The sequence below is a fragment of the Corvus cornix genome, chromosome 1, assembly GCF_000738735.6.
Source record: "Corvus cornix cornix isolate S_Up_H32 chromosome 1, ASM73873v5, whole genome shotgun sequence".
Lineage (NCBI taxonomy): Eukaryota > Metazoa > Chordata > Aves > Passeriformes > Corvidae > Corvus > Corvus cornix.
In genome coordinates, this window is record NC_046332.1 from 22004968 (window position 1) to 22027686 (window position 22719).

The following is a 22719-nucleotide window of genomic DNA, read 5'->3' on the forward strand; positions in this document are numbered from 1 at the left end:
TTCCCTGAGGTTTTCTGATTTGGTCCATGAATGTTCATTTCAAGAAAGCTGTGACTTCTTATGAGGGCATACAGTGATGAGGCAAGGGGAAGTGGATTCAAACTGAAAGCTTGAGATTATACATAGAAATTCTTTACTGTGAGGGTGGTGAGACACTGGGAACAGGTTTCCCAGAGAAGTTGTGGGTGCCTCGTCCCTGAATGTGTTCAAGGCCAGGCTGGATGGGGCTTGGAACAGTCTGGTCAAGTGGAGGTTCCCTGCTGATGCTGGGGGTTAGAACTGGATGAGCTTTAAGGTCCCTTCCAACCGAAGCCATTCTATGATTCTGTATGGTTCTAGGATTTTTGTCTTGTACTGTCTCCCGCTAGGTAACGTTTACGCAGTTCACTGATCAAGAAAGGAACCTGTCTAGTAAAAGAGTTCATAAATACCATTTTACTACTTTCTCCCCTGTACTGACTCACAATTATTAGTTCTTTGTGAAACTATCTTTTTTTAAAATGTAGTAGGAAAAATTAATTAGAAGAAGAAAATTAGTAGTGATTTCTGCTGCTGACAGTGTCTTTCCTCAAGCATACACTGGCCACATTAAAGACTTTCAGAGCAGCTGCTGACCTTCTTCCTTCCTATGCCATGAAGAATTACCTAAGAAGCCAGGTGTTTTATTCCATAGCCGTATCTGATGGTCAGCACCAGATTCTAGCAGATAGCTCAAGAAAAGTTTTCTCTTAAAACATTTGTTTCACAGAGTAGTCAGATCTTTTGACCTTCCAGTTACCTGCGACTGAAGATGGCCATTGCAGTTCTGATAGACTTCTATTCCCCTCTGGTCACTCATTTCTTTCTAGGTAGTTGTGTCAGCTGCTGGTTGTAACCTTATCCCATTGGCAGGGGCTGGATCCAGCCGTGTCAGGTTTCTGTGGAAGTGACTCCTTGACTGTATTGAGCATTGAGCAAATTTAAGATGAAACAGTGTGGCGAAGCCTTTTGAAGGGGAGAAGTAGTCAAGTGACTTAATATTGAGCCATATCTTAATAGTGAGGTGACACCGAGATCTGAAACAGTGGAGATATTTAAGTGGACACAGTTACGTGACCTCAGACATTGTACAGTGTGTTGTAGGTCTGTGAAGTTTTCTTTTAGGGTTTAAAAACAACCTAAATAATACCTAGTGGAAAAGGCTGTGGGCATGCCAGTGAGCAGGAATGTAGCAGTTGGAGAAGGGAAGCAAGAGGACATAGGTAAAGTCAAAAGAGAGGAAAAGGTGGAATTTGTAGGCAATGCAAAGGATCAACGTTGCATTTGAAGTAGGAGTAAAGCTGCTGTAGTCATAGTACTAATACATTGTTCCTTCACTTCAACTGTAAAACAAGTGGAAAAGGGCACATATACATATAGTTGAGAGGAAAAAATGGAATCTTAGGTCTCTGTATGTGCATTAAAGTGTGTTTTTAGTGCTCAGACACTAAACAGCTATAGGGGTTTAGGGCGGACATAATTTTGGACTTTCTCCAGGCCCGTTCATTAGAAGGTGTGTGTGTGGGTGATCAGTAGCAAAGGATGCCTTTCATTGCCTCTGAGGACTGAAGTGAATTTTTCTGAATGATACCTCATTTGGCACAGGCCAAAAGTAGACGTGCAGTACACTTACAGAATGGTCATCTTTGAGCTAATAGTAGGAATCTGCAGCTGGCAGGATATATATGTGACAAAATGTTTGCCCACTAGCAGGATCCCTACTCTCACCTCAGCAAAACCAAAAACATCTGCCACCATGTATTTTTTGAGATGCAAAAATAGGGTTGTAGCTTGCATTGATGGTCTGCGGTCTTCTAAGTGGAGTATGCTCATTTCTTCCCACAAACTTCTGAGTATTCCCTGCGTTCAACAGTGCTTCCACTGATTTTACCTAATGCTGGTGATGTGTCCCATGTGGTCATCATGTGCTAAAGGTAGAAAGTCAACTAGATCAATCAGAGCACTTGGAAATTAAAATGTCTGGATTTTGTTTTCAGTTTCACGTCAGAATTGTGGAATAAGCTCTTCATCAAAAAACCCAAACCCAAATACCACATCAGGGATGTTAAACATCAGTACTGTGTGAGGAAATGCTTTAAGGGTTTGCATGAAACATACCAACTGCAAGTACCAAGTGTATTATAGTGTGATAAGTTTTTATTTTTCCTTGTGCTTCTACCCTGGATGTTATAAAGGTGGTTGGCATAGATGATGGTTACACAGTCGCATGAATTTGCTTTTTTGTTACAGTAAAGCAAGGTCATATTGCTGTCTGCCCTAGAAAGCCACAGCTTCTGGACATGTGCTAGTGATGCTTTTCATGTGAGCTATGCCAAAATAACTATTTAGTATTTTGGTATGTAGTCATTCCTTTCTTCTTTAGTTTTTCTATTTAATGTCCTAGTTCTGTTGTAGACCTTACAGTCGAAGGTGTTAAGGGTATTGTGTGGTTGACAGTGCCCGCTTATCTGCGGGGGACACCAAGTTTGACAGTCTTAAACAAAATAATAGGTGAAGGGGATGAGATGAGAACGGTCTAGGCTTCCCTTAAGGCTTGCTGTGGTATAATGCTTCTTGGTGTTTGCTGTTAGGAGTGTCTGGAGGTACTGAAGATTGCTGGGCTGCTATCTTGCATCATGCTGAGGCTTAAACCCAGCATTTCAGAAAGCTGTTTAGTGAACTCCTTCATGTGCTGTTTGGCTGGCAAGTCAGCACTTGCTGTCCAGACAATTAAAACTGGGATAACCATCCTGAATTGTGTACGATCTTGTGAGCAGTACCTACATCTGTGTAGTGCAAGGAGTGGCAAAGCCGGCTTGGAGCCTCTGGATGCTGCTGTGATACAAACACATTATTTGTATATTTTGAGAAGCAGTGAGATGTTCTACTCCTAGAGATCAAAGCTGTAAAGGGCGCAAGGTGAATTTTACCCCTACCCTCCCTCAGGTTCAACAATACTGTAATGGAATATAACTGAAACTCTAACAGGCATAACTTTTAAGATTGGAGTCCTTACAGTGTGTTTTGTTGAGAGGTTTGCAAAAACTGTTGTTTCCTGATAGCAGGAAGCTGGGAGAAACCTCTGTGAGGCTTAATGGTCTGTGAATTCTGGTAGGGAAACAAAGTAATTAAAGTGTCACTGCATACGCTTCTAAGCTCTGATGATTTCAGCAAGTTTAGTTACGAGCTGTTTTCCTATGGACTTAAAGGAAAGTGTCTGAAGCTGACTGGTTTCTCATTTGAGCTCTGGAAAAGTTGGCTGGGTGGCTGCAGCTCCACTTCGGGACAAAACACTTGAAGTGGCCTGAAATTCAGGGTTTGCTTTTGTGGACAAAGAGGCCCCCTGAGAGAGTTAAAGCTCTGAAGAAAGTCCTTAGAGCAAATCTTTTGATACGAAGTACTTCAAATCTCAGCCAGTGTTGCCAGGGACAGTTATTTTTATCTCTAAGAGTTCATTAGTCTTGATTTTTGGAAAAATGGAGAACAAAACTCATTAACAGTAATCTCAATACTCTGATCTAGTGAACCCTGCCAAAAAGAAAAAAAGGCCTCTCAAAATCAAGCAGGTAGGGGATTACCTTTTATTTGATGAGGATTGCTGTAGTAAAGCAGGTGTAACCTATTTGTATATTTGATGAGTTAGAATGCTAATCATAGAATAGTTGGGCAAATAAAATCCAGTGCTGCTATGAGAGTTACACCTTCAACTTGCTTACAAAAGAAAAAAGGGTTTCTTTGTCTTGCTGGCTTCCTTCCTTTTATTTCTTACAACTATCAAAGAGGAGAGTGAATTTTCCACGCAGCTAGTATGCTTCTATTTATGCTTCTCTCTCTCTCCCTGGAAGAAGACATTCGTCTGTGTAGTGTTCCTTCCTATCCCCTGCCCCGTTTTCTCTCCAAATTTATAAATCTGCATCTCACCTGCTTGTGACTATTATGGGGAAGGGTTATACCTACTCTGTATTGCTTGGCAAGTTATTGGCACCCTTAGCACTAATGTGCTTTATTTATTTTTGATTTGTTAATTTGTTTCATGGAGCAGTTGTAATCATAAAAGCAAACAATTTGTAAGAACCTAAAAGGCAACATAGGAGATGAATAGCAGTTAATGTGGATTTTTCAGGAGGAAATCATGTCAAGCCCACCTGCTTTTCTTCTGAATCTTGTAGGTACAGAAGTAGTAGTAGTAGATGTGGGTATCTTGACTCTGAATTTTTCAAACTAATTTTCTCATGAGAAATCTAGGAAAACAATGGACTACGGGAAATTCCACGAAAGGCATACAAAATGATTTGATTATTTTGTTTGAGAATAACAGGAGGTTAAAAAAAAAATAGGATGAGATATTTTATGGGTTTTTGCAAGGCCTTTATGCAGTCTCATAGGATTCACCAGTTTTCACCAATTTGTTAGCTAAATTTAATGTAGCATCGGGAGGTGGATCTTCTGATAGTGACTGTGCTTGAAGGATGTGACAAGCTGGTGAGAGAGTTCGGTAACCTTGGATGCAGTTCAGTCAGGACAAATGCAGATTATTAGGCTTTGATAAGAGCAATCAGGTGTGTAAGTGGAAAGTGGATGAGGATTGGACAGTCAGCAGCTCTGCAGAGGAGAGTTTGGTACACAAGCTGATCATGAGGTTGCAGCATTGCACAAGCTGCAAACATTGTGCTGGGCTGTACAAACAAGTGTGTTGCAAGTCGGACACAAGAAGTCACCCACTGTGCTGGGGAGAGCTGAGATAAGCTTCCTTTGCAGAGTCTGGTTTTAGGTGCTGTACCTGAGAAGTTTTTAGTAGTGAGGAGAGAGGTTCCCGAAAGAGAAATAACTTCTGCATCATAATAACTTTCTTTGCAACAGCCCTCATATTTGAAGGAGGCAGTGGGGGGAAAGAGAGCAGGGATGAGCTGTGCCATTTTTCATGCCCTCTGGGAGCAAAATAAGGAGTGTTTCACCTAAACTGCACTAAAGCTATTGATTGAGCTATCTGTTGGAAAGATTTTTCTAAACACATGAAGAGTGAAGAGAATACCTGGAGAAAGTTGAGGAGAGAAGGTTTATTAATAAGCAGATGTGATGAGCATTTCTTCAGTTTCTGTAGAATTGTGGTGACTGCTGTGGAACAGCAGGTTCTGTTTTTTTCTTGCAGCCCTATTTCATTCTCTAACCTGAGCCTGAAGGGCTCTTTATTGCAGCTGAAGGGCAAGAAATGCCCAGAGTGTGCTTGTAAAATGCCTAAAGCTTTGGTCCTTTTATGAACAAAATCAGACTTTGAACAGGGCGTGAAGCACTGTTGGTAATAACAGTGGGGCTAAAAGTAGGTGATAGCGGCTTGGGTCTTTTGATGGGAAAGTGGCTGGGAAAGTGCTTGTGAAACCCACAGCCGCTGCATCTGCACCAAGGCACATTCACCTGTGCAGCCTCCACTGCCATCTTGCATCCTGAGCACTGCCACTGGCTGCGTTCTGGTTCACGTTGAGATGCCAGCTGAGTGCCTGCCGTTGTCATCCTTCTCCCCCTGCCCCAGCAAGTGCATCCCTTCTTTGCAAGGAAGTCCAGACAGACATGGGAGAAGGGAGGAACAGGGCTGTGCCATCTGATGCAGCCTGGGTTTCACTTCAGGTGCGCACAGCCAGGTTTGACAAAGGTTATGCTTCCTGGTGCTGCAAGCTGAAGCTTTACATGTGGGTGGATTTGTTACAAAGTGCTCCTGGGTTTTATTGCCAGATAAATGCCTGCAAAGATCAGAGTGCTGCTCTGAACTCATACTGGCAGTTTGGTTTCTTCAGTTACAGGAAAAATACGGGAAAATGCTTAATTTTGGTAATACAAACAACACCCTGTTTAATATCACTTACTTTATAATCAGATGTAGGGATAAGTACTTGGCTTCTTTGTGCATTGCATTTTATTACTCAATTATTTGCTTCTGGAGAGCAAATTTTTGTTAGCAATAATCTAAATGAAAAATTGTCACCACTTAATATATATTGGTGAAAAACATGTTCAGTGATTTCTTTGTGTTTTGTCAGAGATTTTCTATTTTTCTCTATAATATTGAAATACATATGCTGATCTAAATCTTTGTCTTACCCTCTTCTGTTTTAGTCTTGTTGGTCATCTTGTTTACACTGTATTTTGACTATTTGTGTATCTCTTGCTTTCCAGGAGACAAAGATGGCAGCAAGGTGACTACAGTAGTGGCAACTCCTGGACAAGGTCCAGACCGACCACAAGAAGTCAGCTACACAGACACCAAGGTGATTGGAAATGGATCTTTTGGTGTTGTGTATCAAGCCAAACTCTGTGATTCAGGAGAGCTTGTGGCCATTAAGAAAGTCCTGCAGGATAAAAGATTTAAGGTGAGCCTATGCATAAGTTCATAATATTTTCATGAATGCTATCTCCTTTTCCATGTCTTTGATGGCAGTGTTTTTGATTTTCTTAATTTATTTTCATTGGAGCACATAAGTACACATAAAAATTTTCAGGACTAAAGATTAAACAGATGGATTGTGCTAAAGCAGTGTAGTTTAGCTTGAAAATCAGTGAGTCACTGTTATAATTATTTGTATTAGTGCAAAGCACTAAGCTAAAAATACTGATTTGATGTGCTGTTTCCAGGTTGCAGACCAAATTTCTCAGACAGTGAGCTGTGGAAACAAGGGAAAAGCTTGTCTTAAGGTTACTTTTTTCTAGCAAAGACTCTTCTCCAGTCATTAGTAATTAAACTGCTGGAGGGAACAGAAGCCTTTGGGCTTTGTTCTTAGTTGTTGCATCTATAAAGTTGAAGGCTGTATTTGAGTAAATCAGAAATTGTGAAGGCCAAGCAAGAAGATAACAGATACTGAGCCCAGGGCAGTTTGGGCTGAAGATGACTTACTTCTCTTGTTACCTGATTTATAAATGTGTTCTATCCTGGTGGTTTTAATACACTAGTGATCCTTTATTCTAAACAAGTAGCCTTCCAAAGAGAAATCTTTTTATCTAGTGATTTTTAAACCAAATAAAAGTTAAGAACCATAAGCCACCTCATCGCTTCTGTTAGTCCTCTGCTTGGTTCCTAATGTACTTGACTACTTTCCCTTACAGTCAAGTGGCCTGCAGATCAACTTGTGTGAGAAGTACATGATAGCAAAGGTACTTGTTTTGACATTTCTTGTTTCCACAGTAAGACCTTATGCATAGCTGGTTTTACTGGTAATATTTGTAATTTGCATCCTTTTTTGATAGCAAAAACATTGTTTTGAAGTGTTTTGAAAGAACTAGTGTATGTCTTCTCCTTGAGCCTTCAAATTTTGTGCTATCGTCACCACAGGCATCAGCATATCACAGATGCATTAGATGAAAAATGGGAAAGATACGTTTAGATTAATGTAATCATGCAGAATTGTTTACTTCTAATTGAGGAAGGCGTACAAAGTTCTTACATAGTTCGTACATCTGAGTTATTTCTGGACTGTATTACGGGTTGAAGGTAATTAGTACTTGGGAAGCATGCAATATGATGTAAGGGTGCCTTATTTTAGGAGAATAAAGAAGAGGCAAAACAGAAAAGGAAAAAACAGGTTCTAAACCTAGCCATACTTGAAGGATCCTTTTTGTCTCTTCCCATTGCATAGGTTTAGGGGGAGAGTCAGGATATTTCCTATACCATGTCGTGCTTGGTAAATGTCAGCTAGTGCTTTTGACAAGAAAGAATCTTTGATTTCTTTAGTCTCATAACTCTGGGGTCGTGCAGTGTGTCAAAAATGAAAACTTAGCCAAGCATTTTGGTTCCTGACCATCAAAAATTAATAGTTTGTGACATCTTACTTTTTTTAATCTCTGTTGAGCATCTACAATAAAATGTTGGTCTTTGATTGCTTGTGTTTTGGTAGTTGGTTCAGTGGCATTTTGTTATGTGACTATATATCTTTATTTTGGAGTGTTTCTTTAAGTGATTAAAGAAAAATGCATCTCTTGAGTATTAACTCTTTCTTTGTTAAAGCAAAACGGCTAAACTGAGAAGCTAAATAGAGTGTTTCCATTTTCAGATATCTGAATTAATTGTCTGCATTTGATAATACAAGCTGAGACTATCCAATACCTGGAGGCTTTAGTACCCCTAAACCAGGTGTAGTTAATGGTTAAGTCCATGTGTAGATTTGCAGATCGATGGCATTAATTTAAAACTACTTTTTAAAACTTCATTATTTGTATGGGTCACATCTGCAGTAGTACCCAAGTTACGCATTTTTTCATATTTTTATCCCAAACTTTTTTCCCAGCTTCACAACATCATCTACCTTTGGCTAAGCTCCCTAGTTTTTTCCATCATTTGTCAGTTTAGTCCTCCCATTTTTTTTCCCATTCTGATCTAGAAGTGTATGTTATGTTGGCAGGAGGTGTAAATTCCTGCAGGCTGGATGAAAGCCTCTGCCTGGACTGATTTGGAAGCTAGACAGATGTACCTTATATTAAGAATAGCTTACAGTTACTTCAGGGTATGCTACTCTTTGGGAATGCCTGATCTAGGCAGTAAATGCTGGACCACATGATTTACCAGTTAAAGCGGGAACTTCAAAAGTCTGTCGGCTGAATGATTTGAGTGCAGTGTAGGAGCAGATCAGATTTTGTTTTCAGAGAGCTGAGCTGTGGGTGCAGTTCAGCTGGGCTGTTGCCATCCCTGCTTGGCTGCCCAAGTCCAGATCCGAGGCCTGGTCAGTGGAGTTCCTTAAGAAATCTGCCACTCCACTCTCATTAATGCATATTCCCACTTCAGCAATGGTTGAAGGGAAAAAGCCAGCCATACTGTAGACAGCCAAAGGTGGTGGTGGCTTGTTTGATTTATTATCACTTTCTGAGGGAAGAGAGGAAGCCCTGTAGAAATACCAGTCTGCACTCTTCTCAGTGGTGGACAAGCAACAAGAGGAAAATGATGTATGAAAGTTGCTTCCTGAAATTTGAATCATGAATGAAATTTTCAGCCGTATCCTTCTAGCTGGTGCCTGCTTATCCCAGTGCTTGTGTAATCCTGATATATTTATTTTGGTACATGCTGTATAATTCCTTAGTCATGATTTCTTCAAAAAAATACTTTGAGAAGAGCCAGCAGATAGTCTTGAAACTTAAAGGGCATGATTCAGAAACTTTAGGAAGTTTCAGGCTCTTTCTGCATTTTGTGAATGTGGAGGGCAGTTACTGTGTAGATCTGGAAAATGCGCCTCAGTTGCCAATTTTAGATCTCTGTCAGGAAGCTGAGATACTTTTGTCCAGGTTTAAAGCTAGCTTGAAAGCTGGAATTACTGGAGGAGGGTTGTCTTTTTTCTTTTTTCCTTTTCCATTACTATGACAAATCAGCCTCCCAGCATTGGTTTGGACCAGAAAGAAGTTGAGTATTAAATCATTGCTGAAGAGTTGAATCTTACAGTTTCTGTGATGATAGTTTGCAATGCTCCTACTTATTTCTACTCCCTCATTGCAGTTCAAATGTTTTTCAGTTTGCCGTTGCAGTTCCTGCATGACTGTGTTTTAAACAGGATCTCTGAATTGTTCTGGATTTTAGGTTGTGTGTGTCTAGAGTTCAGTATAATGTACAGCAATAGTATTGGTATGCTAGGGATAGTGGCAAGTCATTGAAGGGAATAAATAAAATACAACTTAGAGATTTATGCTTAACTTCAGTTTGCAGTTCTGCCTTCAGCAAGCTAGTTCTCCATACTAAGTGTGAGGAATTAAGTAATGTGATTTTGGGCAATTACCTGATACTTGAATGAGTAGTTCACAAACTGTGTGCTGTTTGTCATTAATCTGTGAAACCACTTAATTTGTTTGATTTAATTAACCGTCTCTCATGGAAGGTTATACTTTTGGGGTGGTGGGTTTTGGGGTTTTTTTCAGTTAAAAGTGGAATGGGGGTGAGAAGGATGTTTCTCTTTGAAAAATAGTGTAAGGCAGCTGTTCACAAACTTTTGGGGCCAAAGTGCTTTCAAATGGCAAAATTTCCAAAAGAGAGTGACCTGGCTTTCACAGTTCTGTACTGTGTTTCTGCTTCTATCTCACAAATGCATAATAATAGGTTCTCATGCAAAGCATCGATAGGTGCAGTTAAATGATTCATAGTATTTTCAATTATTTTATCCATGTGTCTGTGTAGGCCCTCCAGTGACACAGCCTAATTGTGATGCTTGAAAAGAAAATACAGTAGCATAAATTTTCTTGCACTGCTTTTGTTAGCATGTTCATTGGAATATTCTTCAGATTAAGAGTCTGTCATGTTGCTGTCTAAATGTGCAAAAACCAATAATAAGCAAAGAGGTATGTTAACATAAACAGTTATTTTTTGTTATTTCTGTCATTCCATTAAGGTTTTTAGGAAATCCTATTGGAATGAATGTGTGAATTGCTAGAAATATTTCACAGCTGACTGAGAATAAGTAGTTAAATTTTTCATATCTGAATTGAAGTACTTGATGTTTCTGCTTTTAGCACTGCGCTGTTGAAATCTAAATGATGAGGAGAGTTTCTACTCCTCCTGCACTTTTTCAAACCGTCTAGATTGGGCATCACATTTCTTGTTAATGGCTCACACAGACATGAAGCGTGCAGCAAGAGAAAGCCAAATTCCGTAATGGGAACCATTCATGCCATTCAGTCTGTCAAATCATTCAGGGACTGCCTTGGTTTAGCCATCCAGCCATGTGTGCCCTTGGCTTAGTTGCCTGAATTATTTAAAGAGGCAAATCTTCTGGAGTGTGAGAGGATGTCAAACCAGGGCCCTCATGGTCCATAAACGTGAAGCACTGCATTGGTAAAGCTGAGGCCACTGAATAGTAGGCAGTGCTCTTTCCTATTTTTAGTTATAGAAGGAATAGGTGTTGTGACTATTTGCATGTTTATTGTTCCTTTGTTTTGGTTTGTTGGTTTGTTTTTTTCCTAAATGTAAAGTCTTAGTGCTAATTTGAGCCTTAAAGCCCAATAAAGCAGCAGGATGGAAAAAAGAAGTCTGTGTTGAGATTCTGGTTTGTTTCTTTCTCTGCTGGTGTGTGTACTTTTGTGAGCTGTTTGAAATGCTTCTGAAAGCAACAGCTTTCTTTCAGTTCCTGCCTCAGATATATCAAGCTGCTAAGTATAAAAAGATCCTTTTCAAAGTAGCCTATATCTGCTGTTGATGTTGTCTTATTTACAGCAACTTTGATCATAGCAGCTCCCATGAAAAATGTAAAACCACAAGGAAGAATTCCCATTGAAAAATGACTAGGTGTTTAGGTTTTTAAGTTCTGTTAACTTTTCAAGAGACTTCTCTGTTTAAAGCATTCAGAAATCGAGAGTTGACCCAGTTTTTTTCTTAATAGTTTTTGTGTCTCTGCTTGTGGTTGAAGGTGTAATTCTGTAAACATGCACATGAAAAAGTGAACCTGTTGATTAATGATTTGTATCTTTTGCTCTCAGAATGTCACTGGTTTACAGACCACCATGAGAATCTGACTTCAAATTGGTTTGAATTAGTTCCACTTTTGCTGACTTCCCTCCCGCTTGTTTCTTAGCTCTTGGTTATCCATGGCCAGTTAAGATACAACAGATAGTAGCATTATACTGGGAAAAAAGGCTCAATTTTCAGGGGGCTGCAGTCTGTTAAGGCCACTGTTGGTGTGTCTGAGCTATTTTGAGGGGGGATGTACTCAGGTTACTAGGGTAACCTGGCTGAAAGAAGAGTTAAAACAAGTTTTATTTTGCAGTCTGTAAGCTTGGGTTATGGGTAGTCATGTCTATAAACTGACAAGCAGACAGAGGTTTGACACCCGGCTTCTTGATATGTGTTGGGGAACCCAGTTGTAAAGATTTAAGGGAAGTGGTATCACTGTCTCTTCTGTGAAGGTTTGGTTTCCCTTTGCTGGCTTCAGACGGGATGTGTGCATCATCTTGCCTTTTAATGTTTTAGCAAATCCATCTTCCAGACTCCTATTTCTATGTATTGTAGCTTCGTCATCAGAATGTTAAACATACAGTTGAAGAGAAGCCATTGTTACTGCGGAATATCTCATAGAAGTCTGAGCTATGTGCCTGAGTTGTGGACCCTTTCTTTCAAGCACACAAGTGGACATTGAAGTCACAGAAAAGACCTCCAAGATTGATTCCAGCCTTTAACTGATGACCACCTTGTCAACTAGACCATGGCACTAAGTGTTACATCCAGTTGTTTCTTGTACACCTCCAGGGATGGTGACTCCACCACTTCCCTGGGTAGTCCATTCCAAAGATTAATAAGCATTCCATGAAGAAATTCCTCCTGATGGCCAGCCTAAACCTCCCCTGGTTCAGCTTGAGACTGTGTCCTCTCATCCTGTTGCTGGTTGCCTGGGAGAAGAGACCAACCCCACCCCCACTTTACTACAAACTCAGGTAGTTGTAGAGAGCAGTAAGGTCACTCCTGGTCCTCCTTTTCCCTCCTACTTCACTCCTTTCTAGAAGGGAATTGAAAGTTATCACAGAGGTTCAGAATGAACACTGTCTTCATCCTAAATCAGTGTTTAAAGTCTTGAATGCAATGTAGAGGTTGGATTTGCTGTGATGTATTCATGATTATCTTTCACTGTGACCTCTTGTTATTTGCACAGGTTTCCTCTGAACTAAGGACTGAACTTCCTTTTTTAATTTGTGTGTGAACTAGCTGAGTTCTCTCATACCTCCATCGAAGGATCATTGAATATTCAAACATCATTCTCTAAGGCCTTCTCTCAAAAGGATGCCTTTATTTACCATATCTCTGTTGAGTTGAAAGCAGTCATGAGGTAAAAAGTCACAAAAGAAGAACATGGTGATGAGAATTAATAACATTTAAGCACCTTTCTTTTAAGTCTTTTAGGACTTCCACATCGTAGCTCCTTTGAGGAATTGTGAATCACTGTTCATAAGACTATCATGGAGGTGTTACTCTCTAAAGGATGCCTTAATTTTATTGTTAAATAGCTAGAAAGAGCATCCAGAACAAGAGATCTGTCTTCTGACTAATGAGATGGTGTGTGTTTGTATCACAAGTGGGGATGGCAGGCTGAAAATATTTTTCATTGACTTCAGCAAATACTGCGAACATTTGTAAAACCAGCAGTAAAAAGATAATTGAGCATGGTCAAAACTGTCCTTCTACTCCTAGCTGTCCTCATCTAAGGGGATACAGTTGCTCTTGAAGACTGAGGCCACCAGGTAAGATTTCCAGAGTGGGAGTTGCCTGGGCATGTGTTCAGGTTGTTTTTCCATCTTCTAAACAGCTGGAGGGTTGTGTTTGGTTTCAGAGAGGTTTTTTCTAATCTATTCTTTAACTCTTGTGTAGAGGCCAGATTTGTAGCTCTGGTCCAACTTAGTTTAACCAGATTATCAGAGACATTTACCGAGATAATAGCTTTTCTTACAGCAGTACTTGATCTGGCTGTCTCCTGGAATCTTATTGGAGCCGATTCTGTCATTTGGCTGTAATTGCAGTTTCAGTGCCTGTCTCTTGGTAGCAACCAAAAAGGCTGGATAGAGATCTGAATTCTCACTCACAACCTTGTATTTCATTCTGTTTTCCAATTTTCTCAAATTGTCCTAATGGATAAAAAAATCTGTTTCCCCTTGCTTTTGACAATCTTTGAAGAAAGCAGTGTACTGTTCATTGTATCAGCTGAAACCTCCCTGGACACACTTCAGTGGCCTAGAAGAGCTCTAAGAACTCTAAGAAGCATCTTTCTAACTTTGTATTATTTTAAAGTCTGTATAATAAAATTATTTGTAGTTATGGCTGCTCCTGCAGATGTTTTCAGATCGGACAACTGAATTGGATGCATAATAGCTGTTAGTGCCAAAAAGGTCTTCAGTTTGGCACATGAGATGAAATGGAGTTTGTACTATGAGCATTGATTTCAGTGTTCTCCTTTTTAGCTGGGGAGTTTTGACTGATAATTAATGTCCAGGGAATGCAGTGTCATCCAGCTGCAGTTGGCCTAGGAAAGAGGAGGAAGTGCTCTTCATCTGCAGATTTGGCTTTGTGTGCCTGTAGAAATGTGTTTCCACATGTTGCCATGGGGAAACCCACATGTTAGTAGGGAAGTAGGCCCTAGGAATGTGTTCTTTGAAATGGGAGGAGTCAAAAGAGCTCTTGAGGGCTTTTTTGCCCTACTCCATGGATATTTGCGTGAGGCGTTTTTATAGATCCATGCCACAGTTTAAGTGGTGCATTTACATTGGATTTTGAGCTTTTCTATTTCCATGAGTTTTTCTGCAGTACTCCCTAGATTAGGACCAAAGATGGGACTTTAAAACAAGATACCTGTTTTGTCAGTTTTCTCTCTTCTTGCTCTCTTCTAGTGTATAACTTGAGACTAAAATTAAACCTATCTGTCCTGTGTGAATTTACTGACCAACAAAAAGAACCAGAAGATACATTACATTTATAAAAAGTCTTTTGCCCCACTAGTCCAGGTAACTCATACAGCTGATCCAATAATGCTTTGGTTTATTTCCTGTTGTCTCTCAGGTCTTCTAAAAGAAGTGAGTTCATATGTCTGCTTTTCTTAAAATGTATATATTTTTATACAATCTGTGAAATATATATTCTATGTATATACATTCCTAAATTAGCTGGAGACTGTTTTGAGACACACAGGTTAAATGGATGCTATTCTGAAATAATGACATTTGGAGTGGAGAGTGCAGTTTAAAAGAATTCCAAACCCATTGAGGTATGGAAATGCATAGTTTAAAGCACATAAATAGCTGTAACTCTGCCACATACTGACAGCATATTATAACTGTGAGAGTGTACTTGAATGTTGCAGAATTCCTGATTGTGGTCAAATTAAGTTCCATTTTGAAAGATAATTTCCTTTCCTTTGACTTTTTAACATTGCTGCCTCTAAGTGCCTGAGAAGGACTGGCATAGAAAAACAGTAACCCTGCATGCTGTAGGGATAGCCTCTTTATTTTACGTTTATAAATCAGTTTTGCATCTGGGTCACACCTGCCACATAGAGGGAGCTTTGATTATGGCATGGATTTGTAGGTCTGTGTAAAAAAGGTAAAAATTAATTTTAATGTTCTTCATTTTGTAGTGTTTTGTGGAGAGATCTTTGGTAGCCCTTCAGGATCACAACCATGGAGACTCTGTATCTTTGCATCTCTGAGACTGGCAGATTACAGGCTGGTGGAGCAGATTTGGGTTTTCTCATTCTTATCTAAAAACAAAATATTTAATGGCTGACACTCTTCGTGTGGCAGTGGAGTGAACTTTTTAAGTGTACAACCAGTGCAAGTGGAGAATCAAGGGCAGTCTTTGTTTTGTGAATGGAGCCTGAATTTGGTCATTTAAAAAGTCACAGTAAAATTCCTGAAGTCCTTCTGAAGCTCAGGGATTTAGTGGTCCACTCTGCATGAGGCTGTACATAAATTCTAAGCTAGTTTTATTTTTTTTCATCTTGCAGTAGTAGCTGAGATGATCAGGCAGAGAGCAGGTACGTCTAATGCTCTTGAGAGCATGGCAGTGCTGCTGCGGTAGAGAGCTTGGGTATTAAATCAGGTGTTGGGTGGAAATACGGTGTCTCAGGAGGAACCTTCCGCACCTGTCTCCTAGTTGGGGAGAAGAGTATTGTGTAGAGTGTAAATAGAAGATTATCTTGATGGGATAAAAATGGTGCTTTTGAGACTACTTGGATGTTTGGTGCATGCAGATACTTCAAGGCTCTTTGTTGCACCATTATGTATCCTCTTTTGGAAGTCCCACAGCATGAGATTGCCAGGTTACAGAAGATTTGCATAAACAGTTTTTACATCTAGCAACATTACCTACCTGTGGCTCTCACTTGCTTACTAATTTCTTACTTGGTTAAATTATCCTTGGTGCAACATTCCAGTCTTGGAGCACGATTTGAATATGTTATTAAATAATTTGTCTTCAGTTTTTTCCAGGGAACACGGGTATTTTGTCTTTAAAATGGATGGCTGCTAAATCAGGCAACGGCAAACTCTGTGTCCTTTTTGAACTCAGTATTTGTTATTCAAATATTCTGCTGCGGCAGCTATTACACACTTGAGGGGAAAGAAGGGATAACCCATAAAATGCTTGTCATAGAAAGGACAGAAGAGATCCACCTGCTGCTCAATGGAGGCTTCCTGAAGCAAAGAAGAGGGACAGATCTTTCCATTTATGTGTCACCAAGACAGCTGTGCTCTACCCTCTGGCACTGTGCTGTAGGTCAACCCTTCTGGCTTAGTTTAAAACCTTGCAATTGAGCTGGTTTTTTTTTTTTTTGTGACTCTTTCTTGAAGAGGAGTAACTCAAAGTCAGCAAACAAAATGACGAAGGTTTAAATAAATGTGAAAATGGGAATAATTTTTGTTTTCCAGTTGTTTTCTTGAGTAGACCTGACATTTTATAACCAAGTGGCGTGCTCCTTCTGGAAAGTATTCAAAACTTTGAGAGCCATGTAATGGATGATTGTTTTCTTTGCTGCTAATGGCAATATTTGCGCCACTCATTGCTTCTTGGAAAAGTAGTACCAAGACATGGGAAAATAATAAAAGGAAGCTCTTTTAAATATTTTGTCAAGCATCTGAAGTACAGAGGCAGTTCAGACTGTTGGGCATATTCTAGCATTAGTAATGCTGCCAATTTTTTCATGTGACTTGGATACTTCCTGGTCCCTGATGACTGAGAAGGTGAGATGTTTGTGACCAACAGAATTATTTTCAGCCTACACAATACACGGAATTACTTTTCTACTACTTCTGCCTTGCATGTTTTTGAGGAAAGCTTGTTTTGGCTTTTTGTTCCACTTTGTTTTTTCCAATCACATTTTCTGTCTGCATTATGCAGTGAAATATGGCACATTTGCAACACCGGAAGATTAAATTTAAAGGATAATGTAAACTGAGGTTTTGTTGGATGACCTGGACTCTCCTATATAACCTACTGCAGGAAATAAAACTGAATCTGAGATTTGACTGGTTTTGTAAGAGTTGTATCATGTAATAACTGAGAATAAGAAATATTTCTGGAAAGGTAATGAGAAACTTATTCTATTAAAGAAATGCTAATAACAGTCCTTGATGCTTTGGCACGATGTTGATACTTATTTTGAAATACAATGAGTGATGTCAAAGAAGTGGTCGTCATGCATTTATAATGTTTTTTTGGCCAGCAAAGAAGGGCTTCACTCTTCTTTAAGGTGAGATGTGAGGTGTGATGTTTATCATATTTTTAAATATAAGTTACAGACTTTAACTAAGGAGAAGGCAGTCTGCTTTCTTCAGGGTGGGTTTTTGTTTATGTAGTGCCTAGTACAGTGAACAGAGATGAGTAATGGAGGCTCTTATATGTGTCATGATGCAAATAAGCAGACTACAGACATCTATATTCTGTAGTTCTTCTAAGATTTGAAGCCAGGTCTAATTGTTCCAGGCCAAACAAAGGTGCTCATTTCACATCTTCATTTGTGCCGTTCCTTTGAAAGCCCAGCCATGGTGATTAGACTGCTTAGGTCCTGAGCTAACTAGTCAAAATACAAACATCCAGTCTGAATCACTGAAGCATAACAATGCATGTGGAAAACAACAGCTGGATCTAATTTCAAATTTTTTAAACATTCAAAAAGCACCCTGTCACAAAAAGCTCCTTGTTTTCCCCCCCTAAGCTTTATCAAGTGAAGACAGAATATATAACTTGATGTCTTTTAAAGATTCATCCTCTTCTTTTTCTTCATTCAGAGATTTGTCCAAGGATCTGCTTATCAGACTGATGCCCTTTTGCATTCATCTTACTTTAATCTCAGCAGGCACATGAGTCATAAAGGTTGTACCAGGTTTTTTGGGCTTGAAAACAGGCATCTCATTTATACCAGATGAGTTTAACAGTGTAAGCATGTTGATTGATTATAAATGAAATAATTTGTTGCAGGCTACTTAGTCCCTGAAATGGGACATTGCAACTTATCTGGGTGTTACGGTGAGACATGAATGCTACTTACTGTGCTGTCCACCAGTTGCATTGCTCTTGCTGCAAGTGGACAGAGGAGAGTTTTTTCCTTTCTTTTATTTTTTTTCCTTTGTCGAGTAAAACTCCATAGTAGATGTGGACATTGCCTGTGGGCACTTTAGTGGAAAATTCAGGCTTGGTGTTAAATAATAGAGGAACCTTTAAAAAGATGTGTTGCTGACTAACATGGGAATTAATAGTAAGTGTGCAGGTGTGGAAATGAGGTCATAGCAGTTTGCTACTACAAAATGTAGTGCATGGGCTAGGGAACATTAGGAAGATTCAGTTCAGTGTCTTAAGTGGATGGACTTGCTTTGTTTTCTGATGCTGAGCAACTTGGTAAGCACATTTCAGATGAAGTCTGGCGGGAGTAACAGGATGTAGAGCAGGCGAATTAAGGTGAGCACAGATTTCTGAAGAATTTTAAAAAATGAGAATACTTTTTCTTTGTAGTGCTCTGCTGAACGTACTTTATAAATAGTGAGCAATTCTGCGTTATTAAATTAGAAGGTGGTAACAGCTTACAACAACAGGTAATAATCTTTAGTTGAGGCAATGGTATTAGAAGCTCTGTAGTTTTTTAAAAAGTGGTTCTATATTCTTGCTAGGTTAGATTCTTTTGTTAGTGCAACATCACAGTAACCTGTACTAGAGTTGCCTGTCTGTGAGACCTGGGGTTTCCCTGATTATGCTGGATTTATTAACACTATCTACTTGTCATGTAGATATCTGCAAAAGCAGCAGTATGAGAACATATGAAATGGAAATGTTCTTTCCCAGTGTGCAGGAAACCACAGCAGGTTGATTGGAGTCAGCATTTGAAGAGCCACAGCAAATAGTCAAGAACTGGGTGCTACCTTTGTCTTTTTCTTTTTTTTTTTTTTTTTTAATTAAGTCAACATAAGGGCAAGAAAGGACAAGGTTTGCAGATAGTATGCTGGATTTCCTGGTAGGCAATGACTCTGTTTCTGTAACTGCATAACAGGCATAAAGGTTATCTGCTTTCACGCAGGGCTAACAGATCTAGTAGGACAAGAAAGTAGTATGAGACATAAGGAAAACTAGGGCATGTTGAGGGTTGCCTGGGGTGTTGGAGGCGTAACAGTGTCAGTGTATTCACTGAACAATTTCTGTGGCAGCATGAAGGCCATCAATTAGCAGGAAGGATAAACAATGCAAGGACTCTTGTTTGGATTTAACCTGATGAGTATCTCTTGGAAAGAGTCCTCCTTGCTAGTGGGAACAGCCTGTACCCAGTCCAAAAGCACAGTGCTGTGTGCAGGTGGTAGTAGAAAGTCCCTTCCTGGTGGAGCACTGAGCTGTGGTATAGTGTCCTACTGGCTTGTCTGCATGGATCTGCTTGTGGGTGATAATGCTGTAGCTGACTTGAGTAGATAATGAACTTGGAAAGAGAAATAAATGTGTCTGAGACCTTTCTAAATTCAGCTGTCCAACTAAACAATGTAGAAAGTTTTAACTGATTCACCTTTAAAATTTATTTGAATTTTCCTGAGTGTAAGTATACAGTGAGCACAAGATACGGTGACTCTTGTCTTAACCTAACCTTGTGTGCAGGATGTGTAGGGAGTGATAGTGTCTTGCTTACATAAGCAAGGCAGGCAGTACCACATCCTTAGCAGGCAGTAATCTTCATTATTTCATAGTGTTGGGATTGTGAATGCAAAACATTCTCAGCACCCTTTGTGTAGAGTTTGATTTCAACAAAATGTGGAAAAGACATTTTCACTGGTTAGGTGTGGGGCAAGGAAATTAATTCACAGAATCACAAAATGGGTGAGGTTGTAAGGGACCACAGTGGGTCATCTGTTCCAGCCTCCCTGCTCAAGCAGTGCCATCCCAGAGCACATGCCACAGCATTGCTTCCAAATGGTTCTTTAATATCTCCTGTGAGGGAGACTCCACAATCTCTCTGGTCAACGTGTTCCAGTGCGTGGTTAACTGCACAGTAAAGAAGTTCTTCCCTCATGTTCAGGCGGAACTTCCTGTCCATCCATTTCTACCCATTGCCTCTTGTCCAACTGTTTGGCACCACCAAGAAAAGCCTGGCTCCATCCTCTTGACACCCTCCCTTCAGCTACTTACATAGATGAGGTCCCCTCTTAGTCGTCTCTTCTCAAGGCTGAACAGGCCCAGCTCCCTCAGCCGTTCCTCATAAGTGAGATGCTCCAGTACCTTCATCATTTTCGTTGTGCTTTGCTGAACCCACTCCAGGAGCTCCATGTCTCTCTTGGACTGAGGATCCCAAAACTGGACACAGCACTCCAGATGTGACCTCAGTGAAGCCGAGTAGAGGGGCAGGATCATGACTCAACTCCAGGTCATCTCGACAGCATGTCTATTCTGCATGATGTGTGTAGTGGGAGATCTTCTTAAATAATGAAAGTAAGATCTTGCAGTGGGAAGTATATGGCAAGGTCAGTGAAGGTTTTGCATCTTGCGTTATTATTAACAGTAGATGTTTTAATGAATTAATCTATGAGAATCCTCTCTAGCACTGTATGTTAAACAAAAGAATGCATAGTCCATTGAAAAGGTGGTAGGTGGTGTAGGAAACAATTTCTGAAATAATTTGTGATAGACTTGCATTGAGCCTCTTCTACAACTGCATTTTTGGAAACAACTTACAAGTTCAGTAAAGAGAGGCTAAATTTCCATGTCTTCAGGTTTTAGGGTCCCAGATGACTAGGAACTTCTTTGGAAGCATCTGGTGATGGCTGCTGACCAGCCTTTGGATGATGTGGTGCCAACATGATTGATCTGACCAAGTCATCTTCGTTCCCTCAGTCCCTCGTTTTTAGCAGTTCTCTTCCATTTACTTGCTACAGAGTTATGTGCAAATTCTCATTTTATTCTGGAAGCAAGGTGGAAGCCAGGATGCTCCCAAAGCTTCCTGGAGCAGCTCTCCTATAAAAACAGGCTGAGAGAGTTGCAGCTGTTCAGCCTGGAAAAGAGAAGGCTCCAGGGCGATCCTAGAGCAGCCTACCAGCACCTAAAGGAGGTTACAATAGATGTGGAGAGGGACTTTTTACAAGGGCATGTAGTGATAGGACAAGGGGGAATGGATTTAAGCTGAAAGAAGGTAGGTTTAGATGAGATGTTAAGAAAAAATTCTTCCTTGTGGAAGTGGTCAGGCACTGGAACAGGCTGCCCAGAGAAACTGTGGATGCCTCAGTCCTGGAAGTGTTCAAGGCTGGATTGGATGGGGCTCTGTGCAGTCTGGTCTAGTGGGAGGTGTCCCTGCCCACGGCAGAGAGGTTGGACCTAGATGATCTCAAAGGTCCCTTCTGACCCAAACCATTCTGTGATTCTGTGATTTTTGCACTTACTGGGTGAAGAAGGACTGGGCTTCATGGTAGTTAGGTTGCCCCCGCCCTGTGTTGGTCCAGCTGGACCTGGTGCTTGGGAAACTCTGAAACTGGAAGCCCATGAGGTGGTAGTGTAGCCTTTTGAAATCTGCTTAAAGTGCACTTTAAATTCATAGTGCTCACCTCACATATGAAATAATTTCTTTCTGCACCTTTCTTTTTTTGGGAGATCTCTATTCCTTTTTAATGTGACTAAATTGTGAAGCTAATCATAGTGCTGTGTCTCTGCTTTTAAATTTGTCTTTAAAAAACATGCCTCGTTATGCAAATAGTTACTAAAACTTGTTTTTCTCTGTACTTTTTCTTTTGGGGCAGTTTAGGCTAGAAGTGAATGTGAAGATTTCCTAATCTTTTCATTTTAGTGCCGTGACACCCTTTTGCCAAAGGAAATGATTTCTTGAAAAATGGGACAATGTTTGAAAGCGCTAATGCTGACTAAGGAAAAAACCCCTCAAGCAAGAAGTCTGATAACCTGTTTTATCCAACTTGGAACACTTAATTCTTCAACAGCTCATAGTGAATTTGTACTTTGACATAGCTGGCTTTCCTTTTCCAAGTGTATGATAGGTTGTTTGTATCTAGCAAAGGTCAACTGGTGAAATTATTCTGCAGCTCTGGGAAGAATGTGCTGCTGCCTTTTAATACGAAGATATGTATTTGGGGAAGCTTGACTTGTTTTTATATATAAAACTATGAAGGAGTGTTGAAACGTTCTTACATGTGTGGCTATCATCTGAGATTTAGTAGGGTATTTATTTTAGGTTTATCTTATACCTGATATTCACATGTGGTTGTTTTTTTTAGTTACAGCAGTAGCTAATAAATTTTGTTGTCTGCTCATGACAAACTTACCAAACCAGGGGGTGGAGAAGCAAACATGAATTTGGGGAGAACAGCTTATTGTATATATGCATAAGGCAAAGAGCGTAAGTTCCAATTTTAACTTCACTGCTGGAGTTGAGCCAATTTCCTCTCCCATTCCCCCAGCCCCAGAGGAGCAGCTGCCCAACTTCCCTCTGAATTCAGCAGGGAATGGTTAACCCTTTAAAAGCTTAGTTATCTGGGAGCTCATTATTAAGAAATTGTACTACTTGAAAATTTATTCTGTTTGGCAAATAATCATCTGCAGGCTAATTCCACTTGCCAGTTCCACTCTCCCTTTGCTCCCAGCTCAGTCTTCACCTGCTGTTTCCCTTTTTTTTGTCTTCTAGTTTGAACGTTGCCTCTCAGGTCTGAGGGAGTAATTAGGATTGAAATAAAAACCCCTCATGACTTGTAACATCAGGCATTTTCATGTCATGTAGCAATACGCCTGAGACAAAGGAAGAA

General features: G+C 40.1%; 1 protein-coding gene across 2 annotated transcripts in view; it reads left to right on the forward strand.

The window, feature by feature from the left end:
• The window catches only part of GSK3B (glycogen synthase kinase 3 beta), a 150011-nt gene that overhangs the window by 48818 nt on the left and 78474 nt on the right, over positions 1-22719 (forward strand). For both annotated transcript variants that reach the window (XM_039558548.1, XM_039558557.1), the window contains exon 2: positions 6187-6380. In XM_039558548.1, the coding sequence (XP_039414482.1) occupies positions 6187-6380 (194 nt within the window). The remainder of the gene's footprint in view (positions 1-6186; positions 6381-22719) is intronic.